Raw genomic sequence first — 20,089 nt, 5'->3', positions numbered from 1 at the left:
TTGAATAATCCTATTGAAGAATTAGGTAAAGTGCAGGTCCAATTAAGACTATAGCAGAAGCTTTTGAAGTTGACATGCTGCGTTTAGGGAATTGGGGGATACACCTGTGGACCATTTGGTGGTGACACTGTTCGCATTTGATTTATGTAGGTCAAGGTCACGCGTTCAATCATCCTGGGCTTCTTCATCTAAATAAGAAAACCATTTCTGTGGCGGCAAGGGTATACATTCTATGCGATTCATTTCCTGCGTAGCACCATTTAGGCCTTTTAAGACTGATCAAATCAATCAGAAACTTATGGTCCTTCAATCTTTGAATTTTTTTAATTGGAAGAAAGAGAAGATCAACTCTCTTTGGCGGAATTTTATCAAATCTCTTTGGTGCAATTTTGGAGGCATAGCCTCCATATTGAGCTTAAACTATTGGCAAGCTCAGAATCACTTGGAATTACCATACTGAGAAGGCCGATTCATAATGTGCCAATGATACTAGTGCTCATTTGTTTCTGTCCTAACACACCCATATGGCAGAATAATTTTTCTGAAGTGCCTAGTTAGGGCTCATTACGATTGAGCGTGCGTTAGTGCAAAAATTATAATTCCCATACCGATGAAGTTAATGTCCTTTCAAAGTAATTCATTACAATTTGCATGAATAGAGCATGGCTGCTTTACATCACCAAGGACGTCATGGCTCCAACGGGACATCTTACTTGTGCGAACTCGACCTGTATAGGACCAATGGAGACAAGACGAGATTCGGCAGAAAATGGCCGACAGCCGAATCCTCACATACCCACGCTAAGGCGCATTTGGTAACGATTCATTCCCTGAGTAGATTCGATCAAAACCGATTCTTTTTTATTACTGTTCCCGGGACACGATTATAAGTATTTTAAGCCGTTTGCAATCGTCCAAAATTTCCGATTCTAATGAATAGAATTGCGTTTAGTACCGTGTTTATTAATTACTGCTCCAAATCAATTTCTTTTAATTTTTAAATATTTTTTTACTTTTTTCCTTTTTTTTTCTTTTCTTTTTTTCATTTTTTCATTTTTTTCTTTTCATTTTCCTTTTTTTCTTTTTTTTTCTTTTTTTCCTTTTTTCTTTTCTTTTTCTCATCTTTTTCTTCTTCGCGCCGCCGGGGACCGGCGATCGGCCAGACGAGGGCCTACGACCTCACCGGAGCGTCGCCGGCCCTCGCAGCCGGCCCCTGTCGGCCGAGCCTCGCCGGCGGGGCGAGGCTCGCCTAGCCCGGCCGAGCCCCGCCGGTGGCCGGGCCGGCCTCGTCGGGGTTGGGCGAGGCTGCCCGGGCCACAAGCGGGCCGGCGAGCCTCGCCCGCCACCGGTGGGGGGGCGTCGCGAGGCTTGCCCAGCCCCCGCGAGGCCGAGCCTCACCGGTGGCCGAGCGGGCCTCGCCCGCCTCGGCAAGGCCTCACCTAGCCCCGCCGAGGCCGCCGCCACCGGCGAGGCTCGGCATCGCTAGATCTGGGAGGCCGAGCCTCGTCGGTGGGCGCAAGCCTCCGGCGAGCTCAGCTGACCGCTGCGCGGACGGGCCGGCGGCCGCGGCGGCGGCGACGACGGCGACGATGGCGAGCGGTGGTGGACGGCGGTCGCGAGGTTGGCCGAGGGGAAGAAGAAAATTTCTTGATTTTGATTCTCAAATTCATTCCGAACAAGAATCAACTTTTTTTTTTTGTTCTTGATTCTATTCCCAATGCTTCCTAGGAACAAAAATTTTACCAAACACGATTCTAGGCGAGCGATTCCGGGAATAAAGAATCGGGGAATTTGGCCATGTTTGGATGGTTACCAAACAGGGCCTAAGTCTCGAAGAATCATTACCTTTTCTGACATTCTAGGACATTTGCTGGAATTGCGCCAAATACTTGCTGACGAGAAAGTTCTGCCGATCATTTTTCGGTCTCCGTCAAGCCTAGCGTTAAGCTGACATGGTTATGATGGTATTTATTCAAGTTTCAAAATGGAGGAAAGATTACTCTGAAAATCTCTTTTTAGAGATCCAAACATAGAGTCCGAGCTCTACGTAGCTGCCGTGAAAGGGAATGTGCCAGCTTGAGTTGCTCCCAAAAGATAAACTATTTCTTGATAGAATCATGACCAAAAACATAACGAGCATCCTCTACACATTGCAACCACGCTTGGACGCTTGGATTTCGTGGAAGAGGTCCGGTCTAACTCAGAAGGCCGAGCTGGCAAGAGAGCAAGATTCCCTCTTCATCTCGAGTAGCAAAAAGATCCCCTAACATCGTGGCATGCTTGTTAAGAGTCAACCTTGACATGTGTATTGTCCTCAATAAATACGAAAGAAACCTCTCGTGACCATGAAAGGCCATGTGGATATATTGGAATACTTGGTCCGAGCGAGACCTAATGCAGCCCATAGTGTTGTCAAACATGGCCAGACAATCCTGCATTTATGCGTGATGCATAATAGACTAGAAACTTTGAAACTTTTGATAGTTATCTTGGGCGATGATCAGTTCATCAACTGGAGGGATAGATATGACTACATGATTTTGCATTTGGCTACTGCAAATAGAGAAACTAAGGTATGTTTGCACAACCAAGCCTCTGCACTAGTCAAATTCAGTGAGCTTATCAATTAAAAAAAGGCGATTCCAAGATACATTAGTGTCCTAGAAATATTCGGAAGCTAAAAGATACCCATTTGTAAATCATTATAGGTTTTGATATTTAAAAAAGAAGGAAGTCGTTGGTCCATATAATAAACTACAACTTTACACTTCACACAATTTTGATATTTATTTTATCTAGATCAGAAGGAACATAAAATCGGAGATAGCAAGAGAGTTTCATCAAGGGACGAGTATCCCTTCTGAAGGCATCAAATAATAGTCACAAAGACTAGAGGACTGAAAAACGTTAGTAGCAAAGTTAATCCTGAAAAGTACGTAACATGGTGTTGTCTAGATCAAATTTGACCCCAATTGATACATTTTGATGTTACTCCTCTACAGACCATGCTCTTCTTGACTAATAAAGGAGTTAAACCAAACATTAAGAACTCCAGAGGTTTCACAGCATTCGCCGAAAGTGAGGAAAAAAAGAAAGTGACAAGGCAATATGCAATTTGACGCTAATGGTGATAGTGACATTGCTAGCTACGATGACATTCCAAGCCAGCATTACCCTACCTCACGGCCTTTGGGAAGGAGATTTCATGGGTGATGAATAGACTGCAGCATATACTGCGGGTGAATCTGTAATGACAGATAAGTTCCTGAACGCGTGCAAGAATTTCTTAACATATAACATGATAAGTTTCATTGCGTCGCTTAGTATCATTATGCTTTTGATGAGTAGTCTTCCTCTAAAGCGGCATTGGATCACCGTGAGGATTGCAATGCTGATTATGTGGGTTGCGATAAGCTTTGCAGCGGCAACTTATGCCATCTCCGTATTTGTCTTCACACTAGCGAGCGAACTGAAAACGTTCATTGGTGCAATTGGACTTGTGGTGCTGGCATGGGTTGGATTGATAGCTCTTTTTTTCCTGTGTCGCTTCGTTTAATCCTGAAATTGGCATGCAAGGTTCTGGAATTCGTCCGCAAAGCCTCGACAGAACGCAGGCCAGAGGATTATACGGTTTAGTGGCTTTATATAGCTGCAAATGTGTTTGTTACAGAAGAAGCGCCCTGAGACCTAAGGCCATAAAAGAGGAGATGCTATACAGTGCATGCGTTGTTCTGTGTGCCGATTAGACAACTTAGCTCCGATGCATTAGATTATGGTATGTGCTTGTGAAAACAATAAACGTTTTAATCCTGTTGAATTCATGGAAAAGATGGAGTTTAGATGTATAATGGATGGCTGTTTTATTTGATTTGATTTGGTAAAGGGTGGAAAAGAAAAGGAAATTGTCATCAAGCCAAAGGTTCGATTATTGGCTTGGATGGACAGGCACTCGAGACATGTCGAAAGCAATTCAAATACATTTCATTTTCTCTCTTTTTAGTTGATTTAGTCCTCACTCAAAGCTTGCAAACATACGGACGCTCAGCTTTTTCCATCTTTTCTTTTTTTTGAGAAAATATGGAATGCGGAGGAGGGGGTGGGAGAGAGAAGATGGCGCGGGAGGCCGCCACGTGGCGAGGCACGATTGGGCGGGTGGGTGGCGTGGAAGGCTCTGTGGGGGCGCGTAGCAGAGGATAGCTGCACATTCAAAAGGAGGGGGAGGACAAGTGTGAACGCGGTTCTCTTTTGGGGCCCACCCCCGGGGTTGGCGGGGATTTTGCGGGATCCGAGAAACCGCGTGTTGAATCGCGGGGGGTGGGGGCGTGGCGGTGGTTGGTGCGGGACGGTGACCCTCTCGCTCTCTTGCGATTCAACACGCGGTTTCTCGGATCCCGCAAAATCCCCCCAAAAATAATTATATAATACAATATAATACACATATACATATGCATATATAATTATATATATATTGACTTTCTTTTTGGGAGGTCCCGATCCACCTTCCCCACGAGATCGGCCAAGAGAACATAGTTTAATGCCCAATTGATTTTACCAATCCAAGCAATAAGTCCTGAGTTCAAACATCGTTCGATGTTGGGCAACCCGACGTATGTGACGGGTGCTGTTGATTCTCGGGCACAGGCCTACCCTTCTACTTCTTCATTTATTTCAGAATTTCGAATTGGATCAGACGATTTTTTTCATTTTAAAGAATTCGGATTCGACGTAAGATCCACGTGGTCGATCGAATGGTGCGTGAAGAGGTGAAATTCCTCTTGGATGAGTGCTTCTTTTCGGTGTGGGGATGGTCCATAATGGCACCGGGCAGCTTGTACGATAAGCCTTGGGGACATTTTTTACCTTTTCCATAGGAGTACAATTTCAAATTTCAATCTAATGACAACTATTGCCCAAAAAGTGGGTGTGAACCTAATTACTGATGTCCGGCGGACATGCTTTTTTCAAAGACTTTCATACCACGACTCTCTCGGTGTGAACGCGAAAAAAAAATCTGTAGTTTAAGGAGGCGCGCGTGCCGCTTTTAGGAATGGAGTCTCGGCCGATGCATGTGGACGAGACGGTGCGAGAGGTGCGTATGCATGTACTTGATCAGCCGAAAATTTCGAATGCTCCATGTTGAAAAATTAATCGGGATAGAAGTCGAATTAGATCTCGAAACCCTAACAAAGCTCGATCATCAATCAGAGATGGTTTTCTGTCTGTAATTTACGGGTGAAGTCTTGACCATTGCATGTGTACAAGATAGATTTGTGTGCATAGATAGGGATTAATTATTCGAAAATTTATCAAATTAGACTCGAAACCTTGACAAAGCTCGATCCTCAATTAGAGATAGTTTTAGATCTAACTTATGGGTGAAGTCTTTGCTGATGCATGTGAATGGGACAAATTGGGGATTAATCATTTACAAAGCTCGAATTCTCCATGTCGAATTAGACTTTAGTCCTTAATATAGGTTGATCCTCAATTAGAGATGGTTTCCAATTATAATTTGTAAACGGAATCTTACCCGATGCATGTGGATGAGACGGTTTTCGATGTATATGCAAAGATCGATAATTCGAACTAAGATCTTGAAACCCCTATCGTCGAGTTATAAAATATGAAAGGAATTTATTACTAATACTGAAATAATAAAAAATAATCAACTAACAATTTTGACTAATTGAAGAAAATTATGATAATACCGGATAATTACTACATCCCGATGTCATCTTGCTGTTTGTAGATTATCTTCCCCTTCTCCAATTTATGATCATTTCTTTTTGCTAATCATACCTTCAAATGTTAATTGGTTTTTGAACAGAAAATGGACAATCAAATTTATACCAAGACTGCTGATCGCTCATTACGCTCTATTTTTTTGCTAGGTCTATCATTTTAGACTATTTTGGTAGGAAGACTAATTGCGAATGCACTTATGACACTATCCCTCATTTCAAGCATCTTCTTGACACAATTCGCTCATTTCAAGCATCTTCCTGACACAATTCATGAGGTTGAATAATCCCTTCAGAAGAATCAGGTAGTGTGCAGGCTCAAATAAGACTATAATTGAAGTCTTTGAAGTTTTTTTTTTTTTTTTTCCTTTAAGTCTTTGAAGTTGAGATGCTGCTTTTAGAGAACTGGGGATACAGCTGGGAACCATTTTGTGGTGATACTTTTGCATTTTGTCTGTTTTGGTCAAGGTCACAGGTTCACACCGTCCAGATTCGAAAAGAAAGAAAAAGCACGATGTTGATATATCCCTGACTGCTCGGCGAAAGTATCGCAGAAAAGCATGATGTCGATACATCCAGTATTTGTCACAATTTTGAGTAACTCAGGGTTGCCCACTACCCGCCAAAAACGTTTCTAAAAGAGCATGTCGCTTTTCTCAGACTTCCATCTTGTCTAAAACTTTTTTAAATGAGGGAGTTGCATTTCTCAGATTTCTATAGAGCCGTGAGCTAACGTCTCTCCTAGCGTGTGTACGGAAACATCCGAGGCGCAACGACGTTCGGCCAACGGAAACTTGAGCCACGTACTTGCAGATAAGAGATGTCAAATTAACCACAAATCATTTTTTGATCCTCGTCAAGCCTACCTTGACAATATATATTCAACTCCCAACTGGAGTAGTGAGTATCCCGAAACTCCCATTTTAGAGAGCCAAACATGGAGTCCGAGCTCTATAAAGCCGCCAGGGAAGGAAATGTGCATTCTTTGCTTGAGTTACTCGAAAAAGATGAGTTGCTTCTTGACAGAATCATGACTGGGAATCACATTGAGACTCCCCTGCACATCGCAGCTATGCTCGGACACTTGAATTTCGTGAAAGAGGTTTTAACTCGAAAGGCCGAGATGGCAAGTGAGCAAGATTTTCAGAGTTCGACGCCACTTCATCGCGCAGCAGCAAGAGGATACCTTAACATAGTGGAAAGCTTGGTAAGTGTCAACCCTGAAGTATGTTTCGTTTGTGACAGAGACAAAAGAAACCCTCTTCATGTCGCAGCCATGAAAGGGCGTGTGGATGTGTTGGAATGCTTGGTTCGAGTGAGACCTGATGCAGCCCGTAGTGTCACCAAACATGGCCAGACGATTCTGCATTTATGCGTGAAGCACAACAAACTAGAAACTTTGAAGTTTTTGATGGATATCTTGGTTGATGTTCAGTTCAGCAACTCAAGGGATGATGATGGCAACACGATTTTGCATTTGGCTGCTATAGATGGACAAACTGAGGTATGTTCATACAACCAAGCCTTTCCACTAGTCAAATTCAATGAGTTTATCAACAAAAGAGGCAGTTCTAGGAAACATGAATGTCTTAGAAATATTCATAAGTTAAAAGATATCCATTTATAAATCATCGGGAAAAAGTGTCAAAAAAATTTTAAACCTTTTAATTGTGCTAAACCAGTCCTAAACCTTTTGATTTAGTCTCAATTCAATCCTTTAGGCTAATTTTGGTAGAGAATTGCTGATGTGGACACCAATTATCCTACATAGCACAATCAACGCTAATATGGACAATATTTTTCTTCTTTTTTTTTTTTTCCTTCTTCCTTTTACCCGCTAGTGGCCATGGCCGAGTAAGCTAGCTCACCTAGGCAAAGGTTGCCATCACCCACCAAAGGCAAGGCCTAGCCAAGCGAGGGTGGGCCCCAACTGGGCAAAGGCAAGGCAGCCATCACCTAGGCAAGGGCCACCCTCGCCCAAGCCAAATTTGGCGAGGCCGCCCTAGCCTGAGCGAGGGGAGCCCTCATTAGGGCTTGACCTTACCTATGGCGGGCGACGGAAGCAAGGCCAGCCCATCCAACCATGGTCAATGGTCGGCGACTAGTCACTAGGAAAAGAAAGTAAAAAAGAATAAATAAAAAATATTAAAATATAATTAAAAATTGTTCACATTAATGCCGATGTCACGTAAACTGGACGAGGTCCACATCAGCAATATCTGATTAAAATTAGCCGAAAGGACTAAATTGGCAATAGTCATAAGATTTAGGACAAAATTGTCACAATTAAAAGATTTGAGATTAAATTGGCACCAATACTATAGGTTTAGAACTTTTTTGACACTTTTTCCTAAATCATCACAAGTTTTGATATTTGGAAAAGAAGTCAGTCGTCCAGATAATTAACAACTTTGCACTTCGTTTATTTTTTACATAATTTCATCTAGATTAGAAGGAATATAAAAACTGAGAAGAAGAGGAAATTATGACATTCCCTTTTGAAGGCATCATATATAATAGTCACGAACATTAGAGGTCTTAAAAACACTAGAAGCAAACTTAGTCCTCAAAAGTATATAACACGGGCTTGTCTAGTTCAAACCCAACATCAATTGGTACATTTTGTTGTTACTCCTCTGCAGACTATAATCTTCCTGACTAATAAAGGAGTAGACTCGAACATTTCGAACTCCAAAGGTTTCACGGCGCTAAGCCTACTAGCACAAGGCCAAACCGTGGAAAGTGCTTCAGAGATTAAGGATTCCGTTCCTCAAACTTCAGAGAATCGTGGCCTGTCCAGACGAACCGATGCAAAAAACATGGTTACCAAAGAAAGCAAGAGGGAAGAGAAGAAAAAGTGGCAAAACGGTATGCATAAGGCACTAATGGTGGTGGCGGCATTGGTAGCTACCATAGCTTTTGAAGCAGGTAAGGAACCACCAGGTACGGGACCACCAGGTACGGGACCACCAAACATAGCTTTTGAAGCAGGTGCGGAACCACCAGGTACGGAATGGGAAAAACCATTGGCGACATGGCTTTGCAGGTGGTTCATGACATGTAACACGATAAGCTTCATGGCATCACTTAGCACCATTATGCTTCTCATAAGTGGTCTTCCCTTAAAGCGGCGTCGGATCACCACATGGATTGCAATGCTAACCATGTGGATTGCGATAACCTTCACGGCATTGAGTTATTCAATCCTCACGGCATTATTCTCACTGGATAATGGGATAATAAAGTATGCTAATGATACAATAGTTGTAATCGTATGGGGGGGATTGATGCTTCTCATTTTCTTGTGCCATACAATCCGCTTAATCTGGAAATTGGTACGCAAAGTCCTGAAATTTGTCAACAAAGCCTTCAGGAAAGGGAAGAGGGAGAATACTATGGTTTAGTGGCTGTCTATTACTACAGGTTTGTTTGTCCTAGAAGAAATGCGCTGAGCCATGAGGCCATGCAAGAGTAGATGCTATATAGTATGTGCTATTCAGTATACCCATAGCCAATTATGTACGATACGTCTGAGAATGCAATGCAGTTGTCTGCGTGCTGGTTTAAACAACAATTGTCTTAGGCGTGTTGACGGATGACGCATGTAAAAGAATGGAGTTTACATGAACGATGGAATGGAGTCTCAACAATAGGTATTATTAATACATGGAAATCTCTTCTCTTTCTTCTTTCTTTATGTGATGTACTTAATGTGAGGAGTGAGTTGCGGTTGTAGTCAGATTACAGATGGTTACAAGCAAGAGGAGAACACGCACTAAGGTCTTTGTTCCCTTAAATAGGTCAGGTATGACGGGGACTTTCCAGTTGGTGAAGAAAAAAAAAGTATGGCAGCTGTAATAATGCCAACTAAAGATGGAAAAATACTAACCATAATGAACTACAAATTACGACTAATTAAGAAAATTAAAATCATCCATAGATAATCACTGGCGACAACATCCCCAACTTACGAAGTGCATAGAAATGTCATTATTTTTAATAAAACTGTACGAACAATACGTGCAATGTTATTGTGAGGACTTTAGCCAATTTACCATAGCTTTAGGTCATTTAGCAAGTATTATATCACTTGTGATTGTTTGAGATAATTTACTATGTTATAAGGAAATCACTAAGTGTAAGTACTCTCGAGCGATAAATTGAGTGATTTACCTTCAAAGTAGTAATGTCTCTTAAGACAATCATATGCCTTATAGAGAGTAATTAAGAGTAGTAATTTATCCTATAAGATGTAATGCACCTCTAAGGTAGTCATTTCCCTTGTAATTAGTAAATAGAGTGAGTGCTCATTCTTGATAATCTTAATTATACTTATCCTTAGTAAATCACTAGCACGGTCTTATTGTAGTAACATCTTTATTGTATCATAACTGCAAAATGATGTTTGTAAGTCATACTTTTGTGTTCATAATATTAGCTTCGGGGTTATTAAATTACATTTACGTTCTTAAGTATTAGTAAATACGAAAATGATCTTCCAATTCATAAATTATCTTTGTGTTGGTAACCAAGCCGATTCGGCACGGGGGATGCAGTCCTTTTTTTTTCTCACAGCAGACTTTAGACCCGTGGCTAATGATATGATCCCGTCATTTTTATGACCCAAATTTAATGAGCCCAATTTGGTACAAGTAACTCGTTTTTCCCCCCTAAAATGGGCTAAAATGGACTGAGAAAAAATATAGTCCAACCCATTATTTCAAACCCACACATCCACGAGACTCTGACCGTCCAGATGAGACAATGAGTCTTCCTCCATCTCCAGGTGCCGCTGCCCCCTCCCTCGCCCCAATCCTTCCGCCTCTGATGACCTGTCGGCCACCCGGCCTTCGCCTCCCCCGTCATTTTTATGACTCAAATTTAATGAGCCCAATTTGGTACCCGTAACTCGTTTTATTTTTATTTTTTCCCTAAGATGGGCTAGGATGGACTGAGAAAAACGATAGTCCAACCCATTATTTCAAAACCCACAGACCCACGAGACTCGGATCGTCCAGACGAGACGATGAGTCTTCCTCCAACTCCAAGTGCCACCGCCCCCTCACTTGCCCCGATCCTTCTGCCTCCGACGATATGCCGGCCACCAAGCCTTCGCCTCCTCCGGCACTGGTCGTGATGGGCATGTCCCCGAACTACTCAGTCCTCAACCTCAAGTCCCGCCAAGTCCCGGTTGGTGCCATTCAAGATGATGAATTTGATGCAGGTAACAAGTGTTATGGGCGACCGATCCGCTCGTCAAAGGGAGGGAAGGAGTTGGAGCCGGTGTTGGAGCAAAAGAGGAGAAGAATGGCTCTAGGTCGAAGAAGCTCTTGCGAAACGAGCTACCTCTGAGCAGACATGGAGAAGGTCATAAGCTCGCTTCAACTATAGTTAATTCTCAAAGGGGCTGAGGCGGCGAATCTACACTTGAGGCACCTTTCCAAGGCAGAGGAATCCTAGCCCGTGCGACAATGTTCTTCCCTCAAACCACGACCGGACTTTTTACACGCAATCTTAGACATGATTGGCGAAAATCAAAGACCAAAATTCTCTAAGGTAATTTCGTGAACAATCACAGATATTTCAAACACCATTTTTGTCCTTTTCTTACAAGTATGGACATATATGAAAGCGTGAACTTGACCTGCATAGGCCAAATGAATACGATGTCCCCGCCAAATGGTCCTCAGATGCATCCCCAATTTCCTAAACACGGCATGTGAACTTGTAAAGCTCTTCTTATATTCTTATTTGAGCATGCGCAGTACCTTATTCTTTAGCTAAGATTATTTAACTTAGGTGGACTGTGTTAGGAAGATGCTTAAAATGAGCAATGGTGTCATAAGTGCATTTACGCTTAGTCTTCAACCAACGTTGCTAATTGTTGAGAATGTCGAGTTTGACTGCATGAACAAGCCCGATCAATTAAAAAAGAGTCCGAAAATTATTATTTATGGACATCCGCAACTGTGTACAATGCAAACCCATAATTCCTTTTGCGTTCATAAAATTAATTTCAACGTCATTAAATTACCTCTACGTTCTTACGTATTAGTAAATGCAAAAGTGATCTTACAATTCATAAATTTCCTTTTTGTTGGTAATCAGTCAATTTTGCACGGTATGTGGTCCCTTTTTTTTTTTTTTTTTGCTTGTAGCAGACCCTAGACTTGTGGCTAATGATATGATCCCGTCATGCCTCCTTTGTTTTGAAGCTTGTATAATTTAGGGGTAAGCATGGTCCGGGTTGGGCTGGTCCACCCTCTAACCTTAGGACCAACCCGCACGATGCTGGTCTTTAATTTTTGGGACCAAGGACCGACCCTATTGAGCTTAGGATCGAGGACCGGACCGACCCAATGGGTTCAGTCCAATTCTAGGGTCAACTCAGGACCAACCGATAATTTTTTATTTCATTTTTTATGCTCCTTGAAAAAACGATTGAGGACCGGACCGACCCAACGGGTTCGGTCCAGTTCCAGGGTCAACCCGAAACCAACCAATAATTTTTTTTTTTCATTTTTTGTACTCCTTGAAAGGGCAACCAGGGACTGGACCGACCCAATGAATTCTATGACAAGCAAGGTCAGCCAAGAAAGGCAAGCGATGAGGGTCAAGTAGGGTGAGCATCGAGTGTCGAGCGGGGAGCAAGCCAAGCGAGCATCGAGCGACGAGCGGCACGAGTGACCCAAAGCAAGCAAGGCAAGTGTTGAGTGGCAAGCGGAGAAGTTGTTTCTCTCAATTTTGGCAAATTGAAGACTAAGAAGACAAATAAGACAAAAGAGAATGAGTACTAAAGGAAGATGTCGTAAGGAGCTGTTTATGCCCTTTTGGACGCCATAAGGACTTCTCACAAAAACATTTTCTCATTCGTAAATTATAACTATTAACATTGTAAAAGACATTAAAAATCTAAATTATTAAAGAATAATGTATAATTACTTGAACTACTTACTAAATAGTTATTTAATGTTGTTAATGCCATCTATTTTAAGGTTTTCTCCATATAAAAAAATTATAAATAATATTTTTTATATGTATAGTCAAGTTGGTCGGGTTGAACCGACACCGAACTGACTCTCGGGATCAAGGACCAACCCATACAGTGTTGATCCATGAATCTTAGGACCTAGGACCGACCCAGTCTCCCTGGGAACCAAACCGGGACCGGAAGGGTTGGGCTGGTCCAGGATTGAACTTGGACCGATGCTCACCCCGACATTTGCCCCCACAAATGGGAGCTTGTATGATTCTTATAATTACGAGACATATGAAGCAAATTATTAGTTAACTTTCAACCTCAATTTTTTTTAAAGTATGACTGTTGAAATATTTCATATTGCTCAACGGAGATTTATCTACATTATATATATGTCATCTCCCTCTATTATCAATTCAAGCTTTTAAGTTGAATCTTTTATCGAAATATCAAAGCCAAATTGTGCCCTAGTTTATTTCGCATGTACTTTACATTTTCTTTGTTGTCCATCTATCAGTTTAAGTTTTCGAAATGGGCTTTTCAACTATGATAAACAAATTCATTGTTTAGAAATTATTGCTAACATGCATGGTCAATGGTAGTTTTTCTTTCTTATTTTCCATTTCTAGCCATTGTTGGGAAGCAATTGTCAATCTCAAATTTTGACCAGCAAGGTTCTTTTAAGTTCTATTTATTAAAATAAGTAACAATTGAGATACTCTATGATTGATAGGAGAAAAATATCAGAAAGTCATAAATTTATTTTATTAATGTCAATTTAGTCATAAACCTATTATATTGGTACCAATTTAGTCCTAATTTGATACCAATTCAGTCTTTCCAATAAATTTTAGTTAGATATTACTGACATGGATTTATTTGGCTGGCTAACGTGGCATCACTGGAACTAACAATAATTTTGTTAATATTTTATTATTTTGTCCAATTCTTTTCTTTTTTTTCTTTCTTTTTGTCTCTTCTTTCTTCTTCCTTTTGCCGGCGACTAACCATAGGCAACAGCGAGGCAAGTTGGCCTCGCCAGATTTGGCCTAGGTGAGGCCAACCCTGGCTTATGCCAAGGAAGCCCTCGCTAGGGCTCAGCCTTGCCATGGCTAGGCAAGGCCAAACAGCCCAACCATTGCGCATGGCCGGTCACCAACAAAATGAAGAAGAAATGAAAGAAAAAAAGATAGAAAAAGAAGAAAAAAACCAAAAAATTATTTAAAAATTATTAAAAATTATCCTCGTTAGTACCCGGTGGTGCCACGTAAACCAACGTCCACGTCAACAATATATTGACAAAATTTCTCAGAATGACTAAATTGGTACTAAATCAAAAGATTTAAAACTAAATGACACAAATGAAATAAGTTTATGACTTTTTTTACTTTATTTGATTGATAACTTATCTTAAAAAATAAAAAAAACTTGGAACTTATCTTAATAGACATTTAAATTCTAAATTTCAAATACTTCTTAACAGTTTTTCATCAAAGAAATCTTACCTGGCGAAGGATTTACTAAAATGATGGCAAATCTTGCATTTACTCCACGTTCAGTGTGCACTATGATGGGAAGATGAGATTGATTAATACAGATTAATCAAATGGACCACGTGTCATTAAAAAGGTGAATGTCCCTATTTAGTAATCTCTACGGTAAATTAACACAATCTATAAAGTTGAATAATCCTCCTGAAGAATTAGGTAATGTGCAGGCCGAAATAAGACTATAGCAGAAGCTTTTGAAGTTCACATGCAGCGTTTGGGGAATTGGGGGATACCTCCATGGACCATTTGGTGGTGACGCAACTTGCTTTTGGTCTATGTAAGTTAACGTCACGCGTTCATACATGTCCATATGTGAAAGAAAAGGAAAAGGAATGATGTTGATGTATCTTTGATCGCTCGGGAAAGTACGGTAGAAAATCATGGTCATCGATCTTAGCCAATCATGTCTAACATTGTGAGAAGGCCTCGGGGACTATGACACTAAGTTTATCCATTAAGAGTCTAATATCAGCACATAATTCTTCAAAAATCCTCGATTCTGACATAGGAGATTTTTATGCTCAACATTCTTGCCGCTCAAATCGGCCAATCTAAAGTTTTAACACACGTGTGCAAACATGCAAAAATACATACATGGGGCAAAAGCCGTATCTGTGAATTAATCCACTGAACATATGAAGGAATAGCCTCTGTTTATATATAGATTGTCTCCTCACATGAACTTGAAGAATCGTTGCCTTACCTCACATCCCTAGGACCTTTGGATGAACCAGGCGAGGGTGATGCAGAATGCAGAATGGAGAATGCAGATGATTGATTCTTGGTAATATCATGTAACTGTAATGAGTAACTCAGGGTTGCCCCCTTCACGCCGAAAACGCTTCTAAAAGAGAATGTCGCTTTTCTCAGATTTCCATCTTGTCTAAAACTTCTTTAAGAAACTTTTCTAAGGAGAAAGTTGCTTTTGTCGTATTTCCATCATGTCTAAAACTTTTTTAAATGAGGAGTTGCATTTCTCAGATTTCTATGGGGAAGGCTATAATTTCATTGTAGCAGTTGAGAAACATGTCTGGCCATGGTTTAAGGGAAGAACATCGTCACAATGAAGCATTAAGATAAAAGCGACAATCAAAAGGAGAATGGGAGCTTCCTTGGGGCAATCTACGGCAGGGACTTCCAAACAAATTAAATTTCGATTTGCCAAAATACACATTTGAAGAATAGCTTGCGGGTTTCTTCTTGATTTCCTTAAGAAATAGTTGCAAGTAGATTTTAAGTGTCTATAACCTATCTATGATGCCAAGTTTGAGTAGGTATATAGTGAGACATCCTTAAATTAAATCACTCGAGTTATTGTCTGTTTTGGCTCATCCCTCTTCAAATTTTGCGGACGCGCACATACTTCCCAAAATTGCTTTTCCTCTGTCCAATGCATAATTCAGTTCATTTTTGCCCCCTCTGCCATCCTAAAAGCCTACCAAAAGCTGCTCATTATCCGAGCCCTTTGTTTTGGCAACTACTGCCCACCCTCATGAGACTGAGTCATCATGAGTCCACCAACTTCCATGTGGTTTGTCCATAAACCATACACTTACTGGGGAGAGTTCCACACTGATACCATATTATAATATCATTGAATTAATTCATTCGAAGTATTATCTTTTTTTTTTTACCCATACCACAGTGAACCTCACAATTTTGTCCTTTAACGTACGGGCACTTACCTTTTCAAGAGGTCACCCATCCGAGCAGTACTCTAGCTTGAACATGATTAACTTTGGAGTTCCTTCTTACTACCCCCAAGAACAAGTTGTAAGTAGACTCCAAATGTCTACGAAGGATTGGCGCGGCGGAGTTTGACTAGGTCAATAGAGCCGTGAGCTAACGTCTCTCCTAGCGTGTGTACAGAAACATCCGAGGCGCAACGACGTGTGGCCAACGGAAACTTGAGCCACGTACTTGTAGATAAGAGATGTCAAATTATCCACCAATCATTTTTTTATCCTCGTCAGCCTACCTTTACAGTATATATTCAAGTCCAAACTGGAGTAGTGAGTATCCCGAAACTCCCATTTTAGAGAGCCAAACATGGATTCCGAGCTCTATGAAGCCGCTGTGGAAGGAAATGTGCGTTCTTTGGTTGAGTTACTTGGAAAAGATAAGTTGCTTCTTGACAGAATTATGACTGGGAATCGCAATGAGACTCCTTTGCACGTTGCAACCATGCTCGGACACTTGGATTTCGTGGAAGAGATCCTAGTTCGAAAGACTGAGCTAGCAAGAGAGCAAGATTCTCAGAGTTTGACGCCTCTTCATCTCGCGGCAGCAAAAGGGTACCTTCACATAGTGGAAAGCTTGGTAAGAGTCAACCCCGAAATATGTTTCGTCCGTGACAAATACAAAAGAAACCCTCTTCATGTCGCAGCTATGAAAGGGCATGTGGATGTGTTGGAATGCTTGGTTCGAGCAACACTTGATGCAGCTCATAGTGTCGTCGAAAATGGCCAAACGATTCTGCATTTATGTGTGAAGCACAATAGACTGGAAGCTTTGAAGCTTTTGATAGATATATTGGGTGATGATCAGTTTATCAACTCGAGGGACGAAGATGGTAACACAATTTTACATTTGGCTGCTGTAGATGGACAAACCGAGGTATGTTCATACAACCAAGCCTTTACATTAGTCAAATTCATTGAGCTTATTACCAAAAAAGGTGGTTTTATGAAACATGAATGTTCTAGAAATATTCGCAAGTTAAAAGACATCTATTTCTTAATCACTAGGGAAAAGTGTTAAAAAAAATCTTAACATTTTAATTGTGTCAATTAGTCTTAAACTTTTTGATTTAGTATCAATTTAGTCCATCGGACTAATTTTGGCCAAATATTACTAATATCAACAAAAATTGTCCTATGTTGCACGGCCATGCTGATATAGATAATTTTTAATAATATTTTTTTTTCATATTTTTCTGATTTTTTTCTTTCCTTTTTTCCTTTTCTTCCTTTTACCAACCACTAACCATACACTTCCGCTCGACTAGGTCTTAACTAGGTTTAAGAATTTTCTTATACTTTTTCCTAAATCATCACAGGCTTGATATTTGGGAAAGAAGTCATTCGTCCATATAATTAACTGCGACTTTACGTTTCACGTTATTTTCACACTAATTTCATCTAGATTAGAAGGAAGATAGAAACAGAGAAGAAGAAAAATTCAACAAGAAATGAGATTCCCTTTTGAAGACAACGCATAATAGTCACAAACATTTGAGGACTTAAAAACACTAGAAGCAAACTTAGTCCTCAAAAGTATATAATATGGGCTTGACTAGTTCAAACTTAACATCAATTGGTACATTCTGTTGTTATTCCTCTGCAGACTATAATCTTCCTTACTAATAAAGGAGTAGACCCAAACATTACGAACTCCAAAGGTTTCACAGCACTAGGCCTACTGGCACAAGGCCAAAGCATGGAAAGAGCCTTAGAGATAGTGAATTCTGTTCCTCAAACTTCAGAGAATCACAACCCATCCAAAGGAACAGTCTTTCCGAATAACACGGGCACCACCTTCCTTCCACTTACGAAAAAAAGAGATCAAGAGGGAAGGAAAAAGAAAGTGGCAACAAGGTATGCATGAGGCGCTAATGATTGTGGCGATATTGGTCGCTACCATAGCTTACGAAGCGGGTAAGGACCCACCTGACGAATCTGCAAAGGCAATGAACGGCTTCGATGACTATTACCAGTTTTCAAAGCATCTAACACGATAAGCTTCATCGCATCACTTAGCACCATTATATTTCTCATAAGTGATCTTCCCTTAAAGCGGCGTCGGATCACCACTTGGATTGTAATGCTAACTATGTGGGTTGCGATAACCTGCACAGCATTGAGTTATTCAATCCTTATGGTATTCGCCTCACCGGAGAAGGACAAAACGTATGATCCGCTTAATCCAATTAAGGATCCAATAGTTGTAATTGCGGTGAAAGCATGGACATGGTTGATGTCTCTTATTTTCCTGTGCCATGTAATCCGCTTAATCTGGAAATTGGTACTCAAAGTCCTGAAGTTAGTCTGCAAAGCCCTGAAATTTGTCTACAAAGCCTTCAATAAAGGGAAGAGGGAGGATCCTATGGTTTAGTGGCTTTCTACAGCTAAAGTGCGTTTGTCCTAGAAGAAATGCATTGAGCCATGAGTCCATGCAAGAGTAGATGCTATATATTATGTGCTATTCAGTGTGCCCATTAGCCAATTATGTACGATACGTTTGAGAATGCATGTGTCTATGTGCTGGTTTAAACAATAAGTGTCTTAGACGTCGATGGATGATGCATGTAAAAGAATGGAGTTTACATGGATGATGTAATGGAGTATCAACAGTAGGTAATATGAATACATGGAATTGTCTTCTCTTTCTTCTTTCTTTATATGATGTGCTTAATGTAAGGAGTGACTTGTGGTTGTAGTCGGATTACAGATGGTTACAAGTAAGAAGAGAACACGTGCTAAGGTATTTGTTTTTCCCTTAACTAGATCACGTATGACGGGGACTTTCCAGTTGGGGAAGAAAAAAAAGTATGCCAGTGGTTAACCATAATGAACTACCAATTGCGACTAATTAAGAAAATTAAAATCATCAATGGATAATTACTGGCGACAACATCCCCAACTTACGAAGTGTAAAGAAATGTCATTAGTTTTAATAAAACGGTTCGAACAATAAGTGCAATATTATTGTGAGGAGTTTAGCCAATTTACCACAGCTTTAGGTCAATTAGCCAGTGTTTTATCACTTGCGATGGTTTGAGATAATTTGCTATGTTATAAGGAAATCACTAAGTGTAAGTACTCTTCAAAGTAGCAGCGTCTCTTAAGACAATCATATGCCTTATAGTAAGTAATTAAAAGTAGTTTTTTACCCTTTAAGATGCAATGCACCTCTAAGGTTGTCACTTCCCTTGTGATTAGTAAATAGGGTGAGTGCTAATTTTGGATGATCTTAATTATACTTATTGTTAATAAATTGCTAGCACGGTCTAATTGTAGTAACATCTTTATTGTATCATGACTGCAAAATGATGTTTGTAAGTCATAGTTTTGCATTCATGAAATTAGTTTCTACGTTATTAAATTACCTTTACGTTCATAAGTATTAGTAAATGCAAAAGTGATCTTACAGTTCATAAATTATCTTTGTGTTGGTAACCAGTTGCAATCCCTTTTTTTCTCACAGCAGACTCTAGACTTGTGACTACTGATATGATCCCGTCATTTTTTATGACTCAAATTTAATGAGTCCAAATTTGTACGAGTCACTCGTTTTTTTCCTTCTAAAATGGGCTTAAATGGACTGAGAAAAACTATAGTCCAACCCATTATTTCAAAACCCACACACCCACGAGGCTCAGGCCATCCAGACGGGACAACGAGTCTTCCTCCATCTCCAAGTGCCTTCGCCCCGATCCTTCGCCTCTGACGACCTGCCCACCGCCAAGCCTTCGCCTCCTCCGGCACTGGTCGTGATGGGCATGTCCCCGAACTGCTCAGTCCTCAACCTCAAGTCCCGCCAAGTCCCGGTTGGTGCCATTCAAGATGATGAATTTGATGCAGGTACAAGTGTTACGGGGGACCGATCCGCTCGTCAAAGGGAGGGAAGGAGTTGGAGCCGGTGTTGGAGCAAAAGAGGAGAAGAATGGCTCTAGGTCGAAGAAGCTCTTGCGAAACGAGCTGCCTCTGAGCAGACATGGAGAAAGTCATAAGCTCGCTTCGACTATAGTTAATTCTCAAAAAGGGCTGAGGCGGCGAATCTACACTTGAGGCACCTTTCCAAGGCAGAGGAATCGTAGC

General features: G+C 40.9%; 2 protein-coding genes across 2 annotated transcripts; both read left to right on the top strand.

The window, feature by feature from the left end:
• Positions 1–6,476: 6,476 nt before the first annotated feature.
• LOC104438972 (ankyrin repeat-containing protein BDA1) lies at positions 6,477–9,452 on the top strand. The gene is made up of 2 exons (XM_010052112.3): positions 6,477–7,245; positions 8,384–9,452. The coding sequence occupies exons 1-2, from the start codon at positions 6,679–6,681 to the stop codon at positions 9,143–9,145; spliced, it is 1,329 nt and encodes a 442-aa protein (XP_010050414.2). The 5' UTR covers positions 6,477–6,678; the 3' UTR covers positions 9,146–9,452.
• Positions 9,453–16,279: 6,827 nt separating this feature from the next.
• LOC104438965 (ankyrin repeat-containing protein BDA1) lies at positions 16,280–18,639 on the top strand. Its single transcript, XM_010052106.3, has 2 exons — positions 16,280–16,886; positions 17,616–18,639. The coding sequence occupies exons 1-2, from the start codon at positions 16,320–16,322 to the stop codon at positions 17,874–17,876; spliced, it is 828 nt and encodes a 275-aa protein (XP_010050408.2). The 5' UTR covers positions 16,280–16,319; the 3' UTR covers positions 17,877–18,639.
• Positions 18,640–20,089: the final 1,450 nt, after the last annotated feature.

This window comes from Eucalyptus grandis, chromosome 3, assembly GCF_016545825.1.
Source record: "Eucalyptus grandis isolate ANBG69807.140 chromosome 3, ASM1654582v1, whole genome shotgun sequence".
Taxonomy (NCBI): domain Eukaryota; kingdom Viridiplantae; phylum Streptophyta; class Magnoliopsida; order Myrtales; family Myrtaceae; genus Eucalyptus; species Eucalyptus grandis.
This window is presented reverse-complemented; position numbering and strand designations above follow the sequence as displayed.